This window comes from Aquila chrysaetos, chromosome 7 (genome assembly GCF_900496995.4).
Source record: "Aquila chrysaetos chrysaetos chromosome 7, bAquChr1.4, whole genome shotgun sequence".
Classification (NCBI taxonomy): Eukaryota; Metazoa; Chordata; class Aves; order Accipitriformes; family Accipitridae; genus Aquila; species Aquila chrysaetos.
Window position 1 is genome coordinate 30,990,493 of NC_044010.1, and position 18,135 is coordinate 31,008,627.

Here is an 18,135-nt window from a genome sequence, read left to right on the forward strand (position 1 = left end):
TTTTGAGAATGTAAGATAAAGTTTATTGCAGTTTTTCTGAAGTTACAGCCAAACAGACAACTTATGTACAAAGCTATGATTAACACCAGTGAATATATCGTAACTCACTGCAGGATGGTGGAATCGGGATGAAGTTAGTCTAGCCAGTAGCACAATTTCAGCTGCAGTATTTGCTTCATATTCTGTCCACTGGAGAGATTCCCACAAGGGAGCAATTAGATGACTAACAGCATACAGTAACCATGCACAGAAGTTACATTCTGCAGTTTAATACCATTTGGTCAGCAATCTTGATACAGAGAAAGTTATAAAAGCTTGTAGACACAACGTAGATTCAAATGCTTTAAAAACCACATAGAACTCATAAAATAAGGAAGTCACCAACAGCAAAATGAATATACCAGATCAGTCCAAAGCTGTACAACATCATTGTTCTCCCCTTCTGTATACTCCAGCTAGAAGAAACAGGATTTCAATAATAGAAGCATTCAATAAAGTGCCCATGAAATTTAGGAGATAAATACATTTTAACTGGGGCAAATGGCAGTCCTAAAACGGGCAATTATTCCAAGGTAAGATTGTGAGCAATAAATACATCTGCTATATCCCCACTTGAAATGCTTGCCTTTTAAATAGAAAAGGTAATAGGTAACAGGGTAACGGTTCATTTATCAGCAAAAAGCTTCCCCTGAAGAAAATTACGCTAGCCTAATATTAGAGATGTTTGTTAGACTGACTCTCATTTACTCTTTATATTCCTTAAGTATAACTGGCATTGGTTTGTCTATTTTTTTTAAATTCTAATATCAGTAAATGCATTAAATACTAATTGGTATCTATTACACTGAACAATATGAAATTATTTCTAAGGACTGCAGTGCTACCAAATGTCATTTGTGCTATAGCAATCAGAAGTCAGGAACAGTTCAATTTGCCATGCAGAACCTGCTTAATATAGGGCCTTGTTTAAAAATTCATAACCTTTTACAAAAAACTAGCTACTTTATATTTTTCTGAACAGTTATATAAAATTCTTAAAATTAGCTCTTATCTCAGCATACAATAGAATTTACCCTCATTAAATACAGGCTTAGCTGGGTCACCTCCATGCGCTGACAACTCCTCCAGGTTACACAGGCAGCCCTTGCAAAATTGGCTCTAGCTCACCTATGTGTAAAAGTAATAACCCCTTTTACAGGGTACGGGCTTTATCCTGCTTTTTCACTAATAGTTCCACTGAAGTCTCCAACACATGTAAAGGTTTGGAAGATCAAGTCTTAGGAGTTGACAGAAACCAATGTATTTGAAGAAATAAGCCTGAAGATTTCAGAAAGAAAGCCTGACATTCCCTTTTTAAGATATATACAGTCATATGTACATATTCACAAATCTGTCCTGTGAAAAGAAGGAGCTTATTACAGAAACTGTAATTTGTCTCAGTTCATACAATTTAGAAAGCAAAACAAGAACAAATAAATGTAAATATATCTACATACATAGTACGACATAGCAACTATGGAATAGACAACGCTATATGTGATCTCTCATCCCCATAACTCTTCTGTTCTTCCGAACTTGTAGATCAGAGTACTAAAGGGGAAAGAAAAAAAAAAAAAAAAAAAAGAAGAAAAAAAAAATCAAACCATACATAAGGTGGAAAAGGTAATTTTAATAGCATCCTTATAATCTTATACTATCTACACTGCAAATCAACATCCCTCCAGTAACCTTAACTTTTATTCATGTCAGTATCTGGTTTTTGTACTTACATTTCATTTACTATGCATTGCTAAAACTATGAGATCCAGCTGACGCAACTGCTCAAATAAAAAAATAGCCAGTCTCACAGTAAAAGCAGGAAGGAAAAAATTCTGGTATTTAAGAGATTCTAGGACCGATCCACAGAGTTACAGAGCAGCAAGTCTCATCCTGGCATCTGGCAATCAGCTGAACATAATGCATCATGTCCTAGCTAGAATCTAAGCAATTAAATTTTTATGAGCTAATCAGAAAGAATATTGATCCTGTGGTGGATAAGTGAGATCCAAATTACAATTTGATTTCCAAAATTCCTTTTATAACTTTGGATGCAATTACATATTGTCATGAATCAAAAAAAAAAAAATGTTGAGGGAACAAAACCAAGCATGATTTCCTTATTGTTCCTTGTATTTTAAATTATTTTTTTCTTATAGCCAACAGACAGGTGGTAAAGAAGGGCAGAGTCATACTAATTCATAAGAGAATGAAGAGGGAAGGAAATGAGAAATACTGACACCAAGAACAACAGTAACAAGCAATGATAAGTAAAACAAGCTAGACACCTGGGCAATTAACCAGAGAAGAGAACTGCTAATAGAGCATGTTAAACTAAGTAAAAAAACTGGTGGAGTAACAACCAGGGCTGAAGCACAAGTCCTGAAGGAGACACATGGTTCAGGGAATACAGACATTATGCAACAACACTGATGGAAGAGAACCTGATTCAATCAAAACAAAAGTTTTGGATAAGGACATTGAGAAGGGCATTGCTGATTGACCCAGGTCTGGTCTGAGGAAAGGAGTCTATGGCAATTGATGGACTTATCAAACGTTACTGCCTAAAGTGCGTGGTGGGATAAACAACAAAGACTTTTTTTTTTTAAATAAAAAGGTTGTTCATACCTAGAAAACAAATTTTAGAAGACAAAAGAAAACAAATAAACCTAAAATATATCTACACACAGAATACAATAGAAACTGTGGAAAGACACTTTCAGAAGCAAAAAGCTTCAGAAGTAAGTTCAAACTACTGAAATGAGAATAAAGATTTCAGGCATAGTGAAACTATTCTCAAAAGTCTGCCTTCATCAGTATCCCATTTCAATCATGTGCAAGACTACAGAGAGATTTAGGAACTGCTATTTTCTGCAAGAACATAACTGGTTTTCTGAACAGGGAAGCGCAGTGGAGCCAGTCGATCTAGCTCACTGCAAAGCATTTGATAAGGTACTGGAAGGAAAATTGTTAGCACAGTAATTTAAGTAAGAACTTGCAAAAGACGAGTTTATGTAAACTTTTTCAGTGACTGATCTCAGAAATTACACTATTTAATGCTTTCATTGTCTTTTATTAATAAAATTCATGGATTGCAGAATGCATTATACATATAAAAAGAATTATTACAGATACAGATAGTTTCAAAGTGTCATGATATACTCCATGATATTAAGCGAAATAAAAGAAATTGATTTAAGTGTAATATTACAAAACATACCATCATGCTCTTAGGAAAAAAAAATATCACTCTTAACTGAAAGCTCATCCAGTAGAAACAAATCTAGGTGTATCAATTATTGGATAATCAAGCCATTGGTATGAAACAGTCAGGAAAAGGGCAATAGGATCTCCCACCTAGTGCTGTTAGGATATATGCCAAGGTATTTGTAGTTCAGAGATGAAAGCATTATTGCCATTATCCAAAGACACTGACAATATCTCACCCAGAATACTGTCTATATTCTTGGTCATCCACATTCTAGAGCTGTGAATTCAGTGAAACCAGAAAGAGCTGGACTAACAGGAACATGAGGGGAACAAAGAGCCTCTCATGGGCTAAGAAGGGGCAAATAAAACATTGTTTCTAAGCACTGGAGCAAAGGGAGTAGAAAAAAGTAGCAGAGTAAAAAAAAGTTTTAAGAAATCGTTTGATCAGTTTATGCATTGAATAATACCACATCAATTCTCTGTACAATGTCAGTTTACTCAGTGACCCAAGAGGTCCCTTTGGCTTACATGTCACCCTCCTCAAGTAAAGGTCAGGGTGGGTAATAAATTGAAATATGGAGGGTCCTGCATTCACAGCAGCAAACTCCATATTGTGGAAGGTCCAAGCCTGGAGTTAGCCTCCAGCTTTCAGAACTTATTTTCCAGGAGTATCAATGTGTATGGAAGCAGGCAAGTCAGATACCCCTTGGGAAGGAGGGAAATTTGCCCAGATAACTTACCTGAAAAATATCAATGCATTTTGGAAAAACACTGCTAATCCAGGGTAAACATTAGTGTCTGCAAAGTAAATAACAAAGGAAATATTAAGTTCTTTTGTATTGGAACGTGTATTTAAAACACTATCCATAGTGTCATTCTGTGATTACAAAACTAGATGGTATGGCTCTGACAAGAACAGACCACACATTTCCATTCTTCTGGATTTTCTGTCTTCTGGCTGACAGCAAAAGTACTTTTCAATATGTGAAAATAGACAAACTTACTCTGTGTAACATATGCTCCAAAGAGAATCCACATTGAAGCAATAAGTGAACCAAACATCAACATAAAGCCAATGAAGAGCCAGACACGAGCACCTGCAGGAAATATTAAAACCTCTGAGAACCATGTAGACTATTATCCATAGTGACAGATGATCCAAGCTGCTACTCTATTATGACACAATATGTTATCTTGCTGAAGGCACAAAGGGAAAGTGTTAAACCTTGTATCAATGACAAGATAAACCAAAATTTGCCTTCTCCAGTAGAGCACAGTGTCTGGATTCCCCTTATTTTAGTGAACAGACACAACTACGAGAAATTTCCCCTCACTTGTAGGGAACGCCTATAACATCATTTAACACAACTTCAAGTGGACTAATGATGAGGTACTTTGCCAAAGCTATAGTGTTTCTGAGGTAAAGATGGCATTCCAATAGGGTATGTAAAACAAACGCTTGCTGTGTTTACTTCAGAAAGATGTTTTCACATGGGCAACATCTACCATAACCAGGTATTACCTGCTGAAAAAGGAAGATGATGCCATTTTAAATAATCAACTTGCTTACTCATAGGAAATGAAAATACTTCTACATAAAGATTCTCTCAAGTTGATTTATGAATGACACACAAAAAAGCGTCATACGCTAGTTCAAAAATCAGTAAACCCTACTGGATTTCCAGTGAGGCATTCTACAGATCACATGAAAACAGATGCTGGGATCCACACGGGAAATAGTAAGGGAATTAATGAATGAAAGCAGAGAGGGGACAGCAGGTCCACAGACACCACACAGTAGGTGACATACAGAGGAAACAGAATGTTTGTGATACATTCTAAAATAAGACATTCTTAAGTAGTGTCTGCTCCATAGCCTACCACAAGGCAAAAATTTATTTCTCCCAGCAGCTATACAGTATTTGCAGAGGAAAGTTTAGGTATTCAAGATATACAGAAGTCAAATTTTTCTAAGTTCACCTTTTTAGCAAAGACAGTACTTATCTCCAAGTGTTAATTTTGTAAAGAAATTAACTTAACAGAAGTTCTCTCTTACTCCTTGACTTCTGATTTTTTGTTTAACCACCACTTAGAAAAAAAAAAAAAACCAACACCTAAATAATCAGTCTTTCAACTGAACATGATTTTTAGAGTTAATTTACCTGTTCTTCCTAAACATCCGTCACTGTAGCTGTCTCCTCTCACCTGTGCGTTTGATACAGCATTTATCCTAGGAAGAAAAAAGTGTATACACTTCAGATTATTAGAAAATCAATTTAAAGTTTTAAGTAAAAAGCTAGCTTTTTTTAAGATGCAACAAGTTCTGGGAAAATTACTTGGCATTCTGTATAGTCACATATTATTACATGTCCCTTAACAGAAGGATTCCAACTGGATTTCAAGCAAACCTCGTATTTGTTCCTAAGTTTTAAATTTTTACAGTAACAGATCTGTAAGATGAAAGAATTGCCCTTTTTAGTGATTGAAATATTCCTGGTCACTTTCTGGCTGTTTAGGTTTTTAAAATATCTAAAGCCACTTCACAGGAATAATAACAGCCAGTAACACAGTGCTCTCATGATTATGATACAAGTTGCTTTCCTTCACAATGAATACCATAAGTATTCAAGTGAGAGATACCCTGTAAGGAGGGACAACACATTTTCTTAAAATGAGTTACACTGCTGAGGAAAAAACCAAAAACTTTCAGATACCAAGTGTTAAGAAGGTCTTGCATATCCAAATGAATCCTTTTTTCTCACCAATATTGTATGATTCAATAAAAGCTATTATTTCTCCTTCAAGCTTGCCACATTTGCATCTTTATAACAATAGCTATAATACTACTACCTCTCCCACTTAAGGAAGTTTTGGGCCACAGACAGCTGTAAAAATGCAGGGGAAAATGCAGTCAAATGTTTTATATTGAGGTAAGCAACTGGGCAGCATTAAATGAATTTTGATCTAGGAATCTAAACACTTATTATAGAAAGCCACTTGCATAAATGAAGGTCTGCTTTCTTACGTTCAGCCAAAGTGCACAGGAAAAGCAATTTACCCTAAACAGGACAATGAATAAACAGACTACGATCAGAAACAAAGGCCACAGGTAAAAGAAAAAAGGCCTTTACATTGCCATGCAAAAAGGTACAAGATTACTCATACATAATTTATAACCAAGTGATTCAAAGATTTATCATATACCATATTGTCTAGTAAAAACTGTGTTTAACAGCTCATGTTTATTTTATAAGAACTCCCTTTATATACACTTACATGAAAAAAGCTAGTGTTGAAAACACCCCACAGGTATGGAACGCATGGTTCATTTGTTCTGGCTTAGGGTAAACTACTGCAGCATCTATCATTATCCACCAACCTGTGAAAAACTAGAAATTAAATAGGCCAGTATTACGAGGCTGGAAGGGTACACAGACAGGCAGACAAAACACGGCAAATATTCATGCATACCATTGGTTTGATTGTCTTTTAACACGTACAAACTAGTCTAGAAAGTTATTAGCTTTAAGTTGGACTCTAAATCTGTCTGATATGCAAGTTCTGCACAAACCTTAATGTTGATGTTTTCAGAGGAGTATTTGGGAATCGGTCACATTTTCTATTCAAATTAAGTACCAGCGTTTGGTTAAATTTCCTGTACATCTTTAAGAACAAGAATCCAGATTCTAAACACATGAGATAGAACACCTATGTTATACATAGGTGTTCTAACATATCTAATTATGAAAAAAATCCACTAGGAATTTCAATCGTTTTCAAAGAAGAGATAGCAGAAATGGTACATCATTATCAGACAAAATGCAAAGTTATGCGACTCGTAAAAAAGCTGTCTAACAATTACACTTAAAAAAATTTTAAAGAAATCTACTGGACTGACGTGCAGTTAAGAGTGGAACTTCACAAATTTGACACAAAAGTGTAACTGTCGTACTTCCAAATTTCTCAAGAGAGTTACGATTCACATCCTCTCAAAACTTACCAATACACCTGCAACTATTGAAGCGATGGCATTTCTTCTTTCACTCCAGTCAATACACTCACATTCTGGCCACCGGAAGTTGTCTAGGAATCCTGCCATCTTCTCGAAGATTAGATTGCCCTTCTTATTTGGTACTTATACATTAATTTTTCCATTAACAACTGCGTCCTAAATACCTGAAACACAGTCAAAGATGCATTTTATACAAAGTAGCAAAATCTTGAGACTTTGACAGCCCTGATGAGCAATTTTTATGATATGGGGGGTTTTTTTACAGAATTAAGTACTCTAGATACTCTATGGATTCTATATTGAGCTATATTTAAAAAAACAACCTACCTTACAAACAGAATTGCAAAATAAAATCATCATACAACCCAAAAACCTCATGTATTATATATAAATCATCTTATCTGAAACAGAAAAGAAATTAAATAGAATATACTATTTGTTCAAATGTATGAAACACAAAAATAAAAGCAAGCAAAAAACAGGAGCAAAAAAGCAAATATTTCAATCTAAGTTTCATCTTCAAACCATAATGTTCTCCCTCACATTAGCAGTTAAAAAAAGTACGGTACATAGAACAGGGCTTCATACGCAGACCAGAACTTGGTCTTTGAGTCAGGCCAAGGAATCTTGCATAAGATACCCGTATTTCCAGTCTCCAAATAAGCTAGATAATATAGTGCCCTTCTAATATAGGGGAAAAGGGATCAACTGAATGAATCAACTAATACCAAGGGTAAAGAATGTCCTGCTTCACAGAGAGAGGATCACACAGAACTTTAAATACAGGAAGAGGAAAGCAAAGTTAATTAGTGTTACAAAGCAACTACTGAAACAACACAGTTCTCAATTTGGTGAGATAGTAGCTATAAAAGATTCTGACAATCTATTCTCACACTAAAATGATCAGCATATATAGTTTGAGTGTCAGAAGTTAGAATATTTACCAGTTTTCTGTTTAGCAGTGACTCACAACTACTCTTAATGCCATTCTATTTTGTTTTAGTATTGTCAACTTCTCATTTTCCCAACCTGCCATAAATAATTTCCAGATACTAGTTAAAGGCTAACAACAGACAAATATCTGTTATGATTATGTTACAGGACAGACTGATATAGAACATTTTTCTGCTTAATAATGGTAATTAGAAGTCTACGCTAAGAAATGAAATAAAAATAAATAGAGTTTGCCTGCATTACAAACACAGGCCACGTCCTACGAATAAGATAAAAAGCTTGTTCTCTTGAGTCTAGTTCCAGAAATCCATCCATAGTTATGATACTAACTTAAAGCATTAAAATCAATCACTCAATTCCAAAATTATTTTACTTTTGTACAGTATCTGGACTACACCATATAGTTATTTTCCTAGATTACACTTTTACCTAGCAATTTTCAGATCCCTATTCTTTCTACAACTTTCACACAAAATTGCTGCACTGTGCTATTAGATTTACAACTGCTCCTACAGCCCTTCCTTCTTTTCCACCCTTAAAATGGCTCCACCTGTACTTTATTTGTTCCTCTTCAAACCATGAATGTGTCTCTTCCTCACCCCGCAGTAATCCCTCCCCTCCCAGCTCCTTGCCCACCCACGCTGGAACACAGCTCATGGTTCCCATTGCTTTTGCCACTACAGACTGCACTGTTCTCCTCACCCTGCGGTGCAGCTGGCCACAGGTAGGAGTAAATAGACAAACGTGCTGTGCTACTTCTTCTCCCCACTGAACCAAATCTACCAAAGTTATTACCATGCCTGTAAATACACTTTCAGTCATTTTCAGAATGACTGAAGCTGTATTTCTTCAAAGCTGTATTTTCCTCTGTAATTTTTTTCCTACAATGGACCACTTAAATAGTATTAACATATCTAAATAAAACCACCTTCTTGTCCTAGTTTCAGCTGGGATAGAGTTAACTGTCTTCCTAGTAGCTGGTACGGTGCTATGTTTTGAGTTCAGTATGTGAAGAATGTTGATAACACTGATGTTTTCAGTTGTTGCTAAGTAGTGTTTAGTCTAAAGTCAAGGATTTTTTCAGCTTCTCATGCCCAGCCAGCAAGAAAGCTGGAGGGGCACAAGAAGTTGGCACAGGACACAGCCAGGGCACCTGACCCAAACTGGCCAACAGGGTATTCCATACCATGGGACGTCCCATCCAGTATAGGAACTGGGGGGAGTGGGGGCAGGGAATCGCCGCTCGGGCACTAGCTGGGTGCCGGTCGGCGGGTGGTGAGCAATTGCACTGCGCATCATTTGTACATTCCAATCCTTTCATTATTGCTGTTGTCATTTTATTAGTGTTATTATCATTATTAGTTTCTTCTTTTCTGTTCTATTAAACTGTTCTTATCTCAACCCGTGGGTTTTGCTTCTTTTTTCCCCAATTTTCTCCCCCATCCCACTGGGTGGGGGGGGGGAAGTGAGTGAGCGGCTGCGTGGTGCTTAGTTGCTGGCTGGGGTTAAACCACAACACTCCTTCAAACAAGAAGCTCTACTGCAATTCAGAAAGCAGGTCAAGAAATGCCACTGGAAAAAATTATTCCAGATATGTCAACAACAACAACAGAAATTATTCTTCACCCTCTACTTGGATGCCATCCAGAGGTACCTCAACAGGCTGGAGAAATGCGCTGCCAGGAACCTCATGAAGTTCAGCAAGGGGAAGCGCCCAGTCTTGCACCTAGAACAACCCCATGCACCAGTATGTGCTGGGGGCCACCCAGCTGGAAAGCAGCTTGGCAGAAAACGACCTGCGGGTCCTGGTGACACCAAGTTGAACATGAGGCAGCAACGTGCCCTGGCTGCAAAGAGGGTGAACGGTACCCTGGGCTGCATTAGACAAAGCATTGCCAGCAGATCGAGGGAGGTGATCCTTCCCCTCTACTCAGTGCTGGCGAGGCCACACCTGGAGTGCTGTGTCCAGTTCTGGGCTCCCCAGCACAAGAGAGACATGGACACGCTGCAGAGAGACCAGTGAAGGGCCACGAAGATGGTGAAGGGACTGGAGCATCGGTCCTGTGAGGAAAGGCTGGGAGAGCTGGGACTGTTCAGCCTGGAGAAGAGAAGGCTCAGGGGGATCTCATCCACGTATATAAATACCCAAAGGGAGGGTGCAAAGAGGACGCAGCCAGGCTCTTTTCAGTGGTGCCCAGTGACAGGACCAGAGGCAATGGGCACGCACTGAAACACAGGAGGTTCTCTCTGAACATCAGGAAACACTTTTTCACTGTGACGGTGAGCGAGCACTGGCACAGGCTGCCCAGGGAGGTTGTCAGAGTCTCCATCCTTGGAGATAATTCAAAAACTGTCTGGACGCAGTGCTGGGCAACTGGCTCTGGGTGGCCCTGCTTGAGCAGGGGCATTGGACCAGATGCCCTCCAGAGGTGCCTTCCAACCTCAACCCTTCTGTGATACTTAAGAAATAACCTGTTAAATTCTTGGATGACTTAATGAAAGAAATCTTCTTACTTCTACAAAAATTGCTCTAGTTCAAAAGGCTGAAACAAAATGAAAAAATTCATTCCCTTCTATGATTTAAAGGGGATATATAGTTTGTTTTGTCAGCTAATATAATTAAGCCAACTTCCAATCCAAAAACTGACTAGCATTTATCCCAGCAAAACCCTTTCAACTTTGCAAAGTCAGTAATGATAAACGTTACTGATACCATACATTGCACAAAACCCTGTCTTAATTATTAAGCATTTTTTAAACATCAGGTGACAAACCACAGGCATTTGGCTCCCTTCAGAAATCTGAGACAAAACCTCTCTCAATACTTAATTGTAAATTGTCAAATAGAGTTTTCACAACTGCATTAGTGACAAACGAGTGAAGCTAGGGAGACTAGAAAAAGTTGCTTTTTTTTTTTTTTTTCATATCTTCTAAGATACAGGGCAACCTTCCACAAAAGCATATTATTTTATCAGAAATTGTATTTTTGGTGCTTGATACTGGCTCACAAACTTGCACTTTGCTTTAACCTTATCTTTGTGCTCAGGAGAGAAGCACCCTATATAATGTGGATAGGTGAAATAAACACTACCTGCTGGCAGTCCTTCTACAGCAGACTAGTAACTGACAACACAATTCTGTTTCACTGGAATAAGATGACAAACATGGAGAAACAAGGTGCAGAGAATTTGCAACAGAACACAGACAAGAAGTCTAGAATTATTTCTACACGTCTAATGCCAGAAACCAGCTTTGATTTCACAAAGAAAGCTTAGTGCTAGAGCAGGCATGCAAGAATATGATTGGCAGTAAAAGGAAACAGAGGTGCTAATGCAGCTGCCCTTTTTCTAAGATGATCTAAACATTAACTGATGCCATTCGGAATTCTGCAAAGGAGTCTTTCATAGAGATATTTCAAGAGAGCTCCACTTAACAGTAAAAATAATTAAACATTTCTCTCACTAATGACATAGCTCCATATGGGTACAGACTTCAGAGATACACGACTGAAAAGAGGTGATGCACCATTTCTTCCAGCATTACTGAATGTGCCTACGTTCTGTCACCAACGTGTGGATATTCCTCTCTTTGTGAGAGGACAATGCCATCTCTGATCAAGTGCACACCTGACGGAGGGCACCCACATGTGGAGGGCATGACAAATAAGGGCTGTGGGGTTTCCATAAAAAAGGATGGCAGGAAGCAGACTGCAGGATGCCAGAACAATTCATCCAGTCTGAAGTCCAACCAACCACTTTCCCGTGCTCTCATTTAAAAGGTAAGCATAGTGCCGACCAGATCTCCTAGAAGGATGGACTGTACAGAGCCAACCCAAACGCAACGGGTTGGCCACCCTCTCACAAGCTGTTAAATAAACACCCAGCTATTATACAATACTGGTTTTAATATGCTAGAGAGAAGGGATACACTGATATGCTGGAGGGAAGGGATGCCATCCAGAGGAACCTTGACAAGCTTGAGGAATGGGCCCATGCAAACCTCATGAAGTTCAACAAGGCCTAGTGCAAGGTCCTGCACACAGGCTGGGACAATCCTCAATATTAATACAGACTTGGGGATGAATGGAATGAGAGCAGCCCTGTGGAAAAAAAGGATGGGAGCCGGCAATGCGCACTTGCAGTCCAGAAAGCCAATTGTATCCTGGGCTGCATAACAAGAAGCAGGTTGAGGGAGGCAATTCTCCTGCTCTGCTCTCGTGAGACCCCACCTGGAGTACTGCGCCCAGCTCTGGGGTCCCCAACACAAGACAGACATGGACCTGTTAGAGTGGTCCAGAGGAGGGCCACAAAAATGCGTGCCTCCCGTTTGGGATGGCTGGAACGCCTCTCCTGCAAAGACAGGTGAGAGACAGTTGGGGTTGTTCATCCTGGAGAACAGAATGCTCCAGGGAGACCTTACTACAGCCTTTCAATATATAAAAGAGGCTTATAAGAACGATGGAGAGAGACTTTTTACCGTGGCCTGTAGTGACAGGACAAGGGGCAATGGTTTTAAACTGAAATAGGGTAGATTTAGATTAGATGTAAGGAAGAATCTCTTCACTGTGAGGGTGGTGAGGCACTGGAACAGGTTGCCCAGAGAAGTTGTGGATGCCCCATCCCTGGAAGTGTTCAGGGCCAGGTTGGATGGGGCTTTGAGCAACCTGGTCTAGTGGAAGGTGTCCCTGCCCATAGCAGGGGGTTGGACTAGATGATCTTAGAAGGTCCCTTCCAACCCAAACCATTCTATGATTCTGTAATAATGTTCCATATGTATGTAGTTCTCAACCACCCTAGCCAAAAAGGAAGAAAATAATAAGCTATATTTCAACTGTGAAAGACCAGTGACATTGTGAAGCTGAGACTCCATCAAGACCACAAGAGCTAGGCTACAGTTTATCCTCATATGAGTTAATACGGACACATACATAGGTTTTAGCCCAATTATATCCTTCTACACAGACAGAAAACTCTGACAAAGATGCTTTCAGCTGGACTTTCTTACCTGAATAAAAGTACAAAACTCACTCTCTTGGTTTTAACTTTTACATCCACATACTTCACAGCAAGGAAACAGGAAAAACCCCTTGCGTTAGCTGTCCTTCAATGCCCTTCCTACAGTCCGTCTCCTCCCCTTTTCCAAGGGCAGACGGGTTCTCCCACTGTTCTCTGGAAACATTTCTCACTCACGTCCAATAAACAGAAACACAAGAACACCTGCAAGAACAAACTGGTGACTGAAGACAGTTACACTCACTGTTAAAATAATACTTGGTAGACACCAGCACTCAGGTTAAAACAACTGGTATATTAGTCAGACAAATGAAGTGAAATGAAAACACAAGAATTGGAATTTTCATCTGAAAATCAGTTTCCTTCTCTTAAAATGAATTAATTTCACTTGAACAAAATATTAAAAGCAGTTGCAAGAAAATACAAAAAGTCTGCAAAAAGAAAACTGTCTTAAGCTGTGCAAGGGTCCTGGAATACTGTCAGGTTAGTGAAGAATGGAACCTCCTATTTCCAAAGAAGAAAGTAAAAGACAGAGAGCGGGAGGAGAATAAATTTAAAGAGAAGAAGAAAACCCTGTTTTCCTCAAAGAAGACAGTATCCTCCACAAGCAACCAATCAGAATATGCTTTAAGCCACATACTTTTCTCATATGCGTATCCTATGAAAAGATGTTTTGGCATGGCCACCGTAAGGAGCTTATGGGGACATTTCTGTTAAGTCCACTGTAATTTTTTTAAAGGGGGACCTTTAGACCACTCACTCATTTCAGTAATTACATGCAGTTTCACTTTCAGTTTCCCATACACCATAGCACTATGCTAGAAGGAGGAAACAAAGGAACTTTTAATTGAACTTTTAAATGAATGTAGCAAAATTATTAAACATGTAATCGCCTTACACGAGTCTGTGTGATGCTCAGACCTAGAGCAACGTGACTGCTGTCTCCAGCAAGTATTCTTTAAGAGTGCTATTACAGTTTGAAGACTGGAGAGAGGCAGAAAAAAGATCAATTCTGCAATTATCCACAGGGCTATTTTTGCTCATAAGAGTATTCTATGTGCATCAATATTTATTTAATGGGCTCAAGCCATGACGGGGCAATACGAGGCAGAACCCCAAAGCTGCAATCAAAGTCCCGGCAGTAATTGTTACGCTGAGGGCAGCACTACGTAGAAGAAATAAGTCACTTTTTTTGAAATTTCATCTACGGACCTCAAACTTTCTGCTAAAGAACCACCGCTCCCTTTCCCAGATGCCGACGATGGCGACCGGAGGAAGACCTGACCGTGGCCCTGCAGCGGCAAGGGGGGGAAGGGGACGGGACGGGACGGGCCCTGCTGCCCCCCCCCCCCTCGACGACCCCGGCCCCCGGGGACAGGCCCGTGACCTCCCGCGGCTGAGGCCGCGCTACGGCAAAAGGTCACGGGCTCCGGCGTGGGGGGCAGGGAAGCGCGGCCGGACGCCGCCCGCCCCCGGCCAGCACCGAGGGGCGCGCGGGAGCCCCGGGCCGGGACCGGGGGGCCGCCCCGGGCTCCGAGCGCAGGCGGAGGGAAGAGGCGCTGCTCCCCGCGGCAGAGGGGGCGGCGGAGGGTCCCTGGCGGCGGGACGGGGCGGGGAGAGGCGGGCGGCTCCGCGCACCGGGGCGCGCGACGGCCGCTGGCCCGGGGGGGGCAAGCGGGCGCGCGCGTTTGCGGCCGGACACGGTGTCCCGCGCTACCCTCCCACAACGCCCGCCCACCCCTCTACCGCCGCCGCCCCCGGCTCGGTCGCGCACGCGACCCCCGCCCCGCCGCCCCTCGGCGCCAGCGGGGCGGCAGGAAAACAACGGCCGCACGTACCCCCGTCCTGGGCGAGACTCTTCCGCCTGCGGGGAGCGGGGGTGGGGGGCAGAGAGACCCGCGAGCGACGCGGCCGCCCGCCAATCGGAAGCTAGCGCTGCACGTCACCGGAGGCTGGGTGAGGGCGGGGCGCCACGATTGGCCGACGCGGCGGCCCACGCCAGCGACAGGAGCGACCGGCGGCAGGAGGTTGCCGGCGCAAGCCCCGCCCCTTTTCTTCCTGGGCGGGGGAGGCCGCTGCCGCCGGCGGCGCTGCTCGCCCCGCCCCCCCGCCGCCTTGCCCCGCCCCCCCGCCAGCCTTGCCCCCGCCGGGGGAGCGCCCCCCCCCCCCCCCCCCGGGCGGCGGGGCTGGCGCCGCGTGAGACGCCTGCCGTCACCTCCCAGAGCGCGTGTGACGCATGCCGCCGCGCGCTGTGCCGCGAGCCCAGCACAAGGCGCGAGCCTCCGCGGCCGCCGAGCCGGTCCCTGTCGCGGCGGAGGTGCCTCGGCACAGGACGCTGTGCCCCCGCGGCCCTACGCCTGGCTGGATGAAACCAGAGAGAGCCCCTAAGCCATTCCGCGTTCCTCTTCCAGCTGTCCGGGAAGAAGCATCTGCGCTGCTTCTTCCCGACTTCACCCCGTTTCCCAGCCGGCTTCAACGTGCGCCAGGCAGCGCTTGCACCGCCCGCCTGCCGCCCTCGTTAGCGGGCTGCCGACGTTCGCCTTCTTGCTCCTCGCGTCCCCCTTTCCCGGCCGCGGTGAGCGAGCAGGGGCCGGGGCCGAGCCAACGGCGAGCCCTGCCCGGCACGACTCGCCCCGGGACCTCTCCCTAGAGAGCTGAGAGGGTTTCTACACATTGCAGTTGGACAACGGACCTGAATGGCTGTCTGCTTGCAACGTGGTGTTGAACGTGCCCAAAACGTACCAACTGACCCCGAATTTTTGACTCTCAATGCATTCCCTTCATACTTCCCCCACACAGGATTCAGTTCTCTTTTTCTGGCTCTCTGGCCTGTTTCTTGCCAAAGCATTGGGAAGAAAGCCATACCAGCACCACAGGTACCTTAAGGAGGAACCATCGTCTTGTAAAATACAGACTGATGCCTATTATAAAAGATTTGGTAGCAAGATTTTAGAGATACTAAGGGAGAACACTGCAATTGAATTAAGTACTGAAGTGAGGGAAGTGATTAGTCTTGAAAATTTGCACTCTGGCACAGAATCAATCTGAAAAGCAAGAAGTAGAAATTTAAGAGTGGAACAGCATAAACAAGAAAAGAGGAAGGCATTTCAAGGATATTGCTCAAGAACAATGACGAGCAATATGGGGCACTAAGCAAGAAAAGGAGCACTGTGAGAAAGGCCTATAAAGATGCAACCGAATGGCAACAGAATATTCAGTTTCCTGTTAAAAGACAGTTAAGATGTGGTCCCACGAAATCCCACTCAAAGTTAAAAGTTGTACTCAAAGCCCTCTACTCTCAGCTCCCCTCCTTTTTTCCGTCAGTTATAGGTGCTCACAGTGTTCCACCAGGTCCGGAGCTAAGCCGCAGTCTTCTTTTGAAGAAGCTCTTCCCTTCTCACTTTACCTGGCCCAGAGAAGAGGCTATCCACTGCAGAGAAGACCAATATCAACAGTTGTTTCTTACTCCTGATGCTCAGAACCATACCCCGAAGAAAGGGTTCGTAACAAAACTCTTGCCTTGCTGTTCACTGGAAAGGACCATAGCCTTTTTTTCTCTGTAATTCACATGTGCCTACTCACCAGCCTCCACCCCTGTTAATACATGTGCCACCATCTTCTCACCCTCATCTGGAAGCATCACATGCTGTTTGCTTTCCCCCTAATTGTCTCTCTCCTTTCCAGGCCCTTCCTATCACCCCTCCTGCCCCCCATGCGTGCACACACATATATCTGTTTTCTCAACAGCTGATCTCAGCTGGGGGAAGGCAAACTGTGTGGTTGCCACATCCAGGGAAACACAACTGGCAGGGAAATAACTTCTAAGGGAGACACCACACATCCCCTTCTCCCTCACAGTGACAGTTTCTCCCACTAAGAATAAAGATTTACCACTTATCTTTGTCTCTTAGAGCATGCCCTGCTTCTCATGACTTTTATTCCTTCTCTTCAGAGCCTTTGCCGTAACTCCACGTGCATCTTGAGAGCCGTTACTACTCTGAAACAGAAAGATACTCAGCAGGCCTCAACATTTACAGCATATACAGACACTCCTCAGTTTATAGGACAGCCTGAGACATTACTTCAGATAGCCTACAGCTGTATGTCTTTTCCTTTTACTGGAAAATACCAACACGTATGATTGCATAGCTTGCTAATAGTGCTTGAAAGAGCCATCAGATTGTTGGGCAAGAAACAAACTCCTCACCCTGAGAAAAACTGATACCTTAATTAATATATCCTAATAATAAATATAAATAATATTTTGTCTTTGTATTAAGATGTCATCTAGATAAGCCTTTCAAGCCCCAAGACGTATGGTAATTAGACCAACACATAGGGAGTTCTGGGAATAAGCAACATGTATTTGTATCTGGAATCAGCAATCATCCTTCTGAGGTCAGTCATAAGATAACAGCAAATTCAAATTAACAGTCTAGTGTCAGATAGAAAAATTACTTCTGAGGGCCACTCTCTCCTGCATTTTTCTAACTGGTATGCAGTACTTGGTATTACTTGTTCTAGAAGTACTGAATAAATACTGCTCTTAGGATTGTGAGCTCAGAGCAACAAAAAAATAGATCAGCCCTGCAAAAATACACTCCTCCACACACCTGGGGAAAATAAAAATTTAAATTATTTTTTTCATCATCATTGCTGTAAATGTTGAAGAAGTGGATTTTTGCGCCTGGCAATTTTTCATGACAACAGCGTAAGGCTGATTTAAAGTGCTGAGAGTCAGGTCACATCTACTCCATTTAAAACCAAGTAGTTTTAAAAGGAACATAAAAATCACGCAGTATGCTGACTCATCCATTATGGCAACTTAAATATTTACACTGCTGATACTTATCTTCAGTGTGAGCCAAAGTGGATTCCATCAAAGCTGGATTTATTGCAATCTGGTTTCTA

At 42.2% G+C, this 18,135-nt stretch overlaps 1 protein-coding gene and 1 long non-coding RNA gene across 4 annotated transcripts; one reads left to right on the top strand and one right to left on the bottom strand.

Moving 5' to 3' along the window:
- Positions 1-15,173, bottom strand: TMEM50B (transmembrane protein 50B). Of its 3 annotated transcripts, XM_030020355.2 has the most exons (8): positions 15,063-15,173; positions 7,247-7,422; positions 6,523-6,635; positions 5,409-5,476; positions 4,251-4,343; positions 3,987-4,044; positions 1,497-1,590; positions 1-455 (listed from the first exon to the last, which is right to left on the bottom strand). In XM_030020355.2, the coding sequence occupies exons 2-7, from the start codon at positions 7,343-7,345 to the stop codon at positions 1,545-1,547; spliced, it is 477 nt and encodes a 158-aa protein (XP_029876215.1). In that variant the 5' UTR covers positions 7,346-7,422; positions 15,063-15,173; the 3' UTR covers positions 1-455; positions 1,497-1,544. The 3 variants fall into 3 exon arrangements, with proteins under 3 accessions (XP_029876215.1, XP_029876213.1, XP_040980945.1); XM_030020353.2 differs by having other exon boundaries at positions 1-1,590; XM_041125011.1 differs by lacking the exon at positions 15,063-15,173 and adding an exon at positions 7,586-7,659 and having other exon boundaries at positions 1-1,590.
- Positions 1,612-2,829, top strand: LOC121233456. Its single transcript, XR_005932903.1, has 2 exons — positions 1,612-1,662; positions 2,196-2,829. It is a non-coding gene; the product is annotated as an uncharacterized LOC121233456 (long non-coding RNA).
- Positions 15,174-18,135: the final 2,962 nt, after the last annotated feature.

Bases quoted from the DNA above. Each gene is read 5' to 3' on its own strand.
- TMEM50B (XM_030020355.2), bottom strand. From the start codon at position 7,345: ATGGCAGGATTCCTAGACAACTTCCGGTGGCCAGAATGTGAGTGTATT. The intron at 6,636-7,246 runs GTAAGTTTTGAG...TTTAATTTCTAG, and splicing joins CAATAGTTGCAGGTGTATTG to TTTTTCACAGGTTGGTGGAT. The intron at 4,344-5,408 runs GTAAATTAACTC...TATTTCCTGCAG, and splicing joins CGGATGTTTAGGAAGAACAG to GTGCTCGTGTCTGGCTCTTC.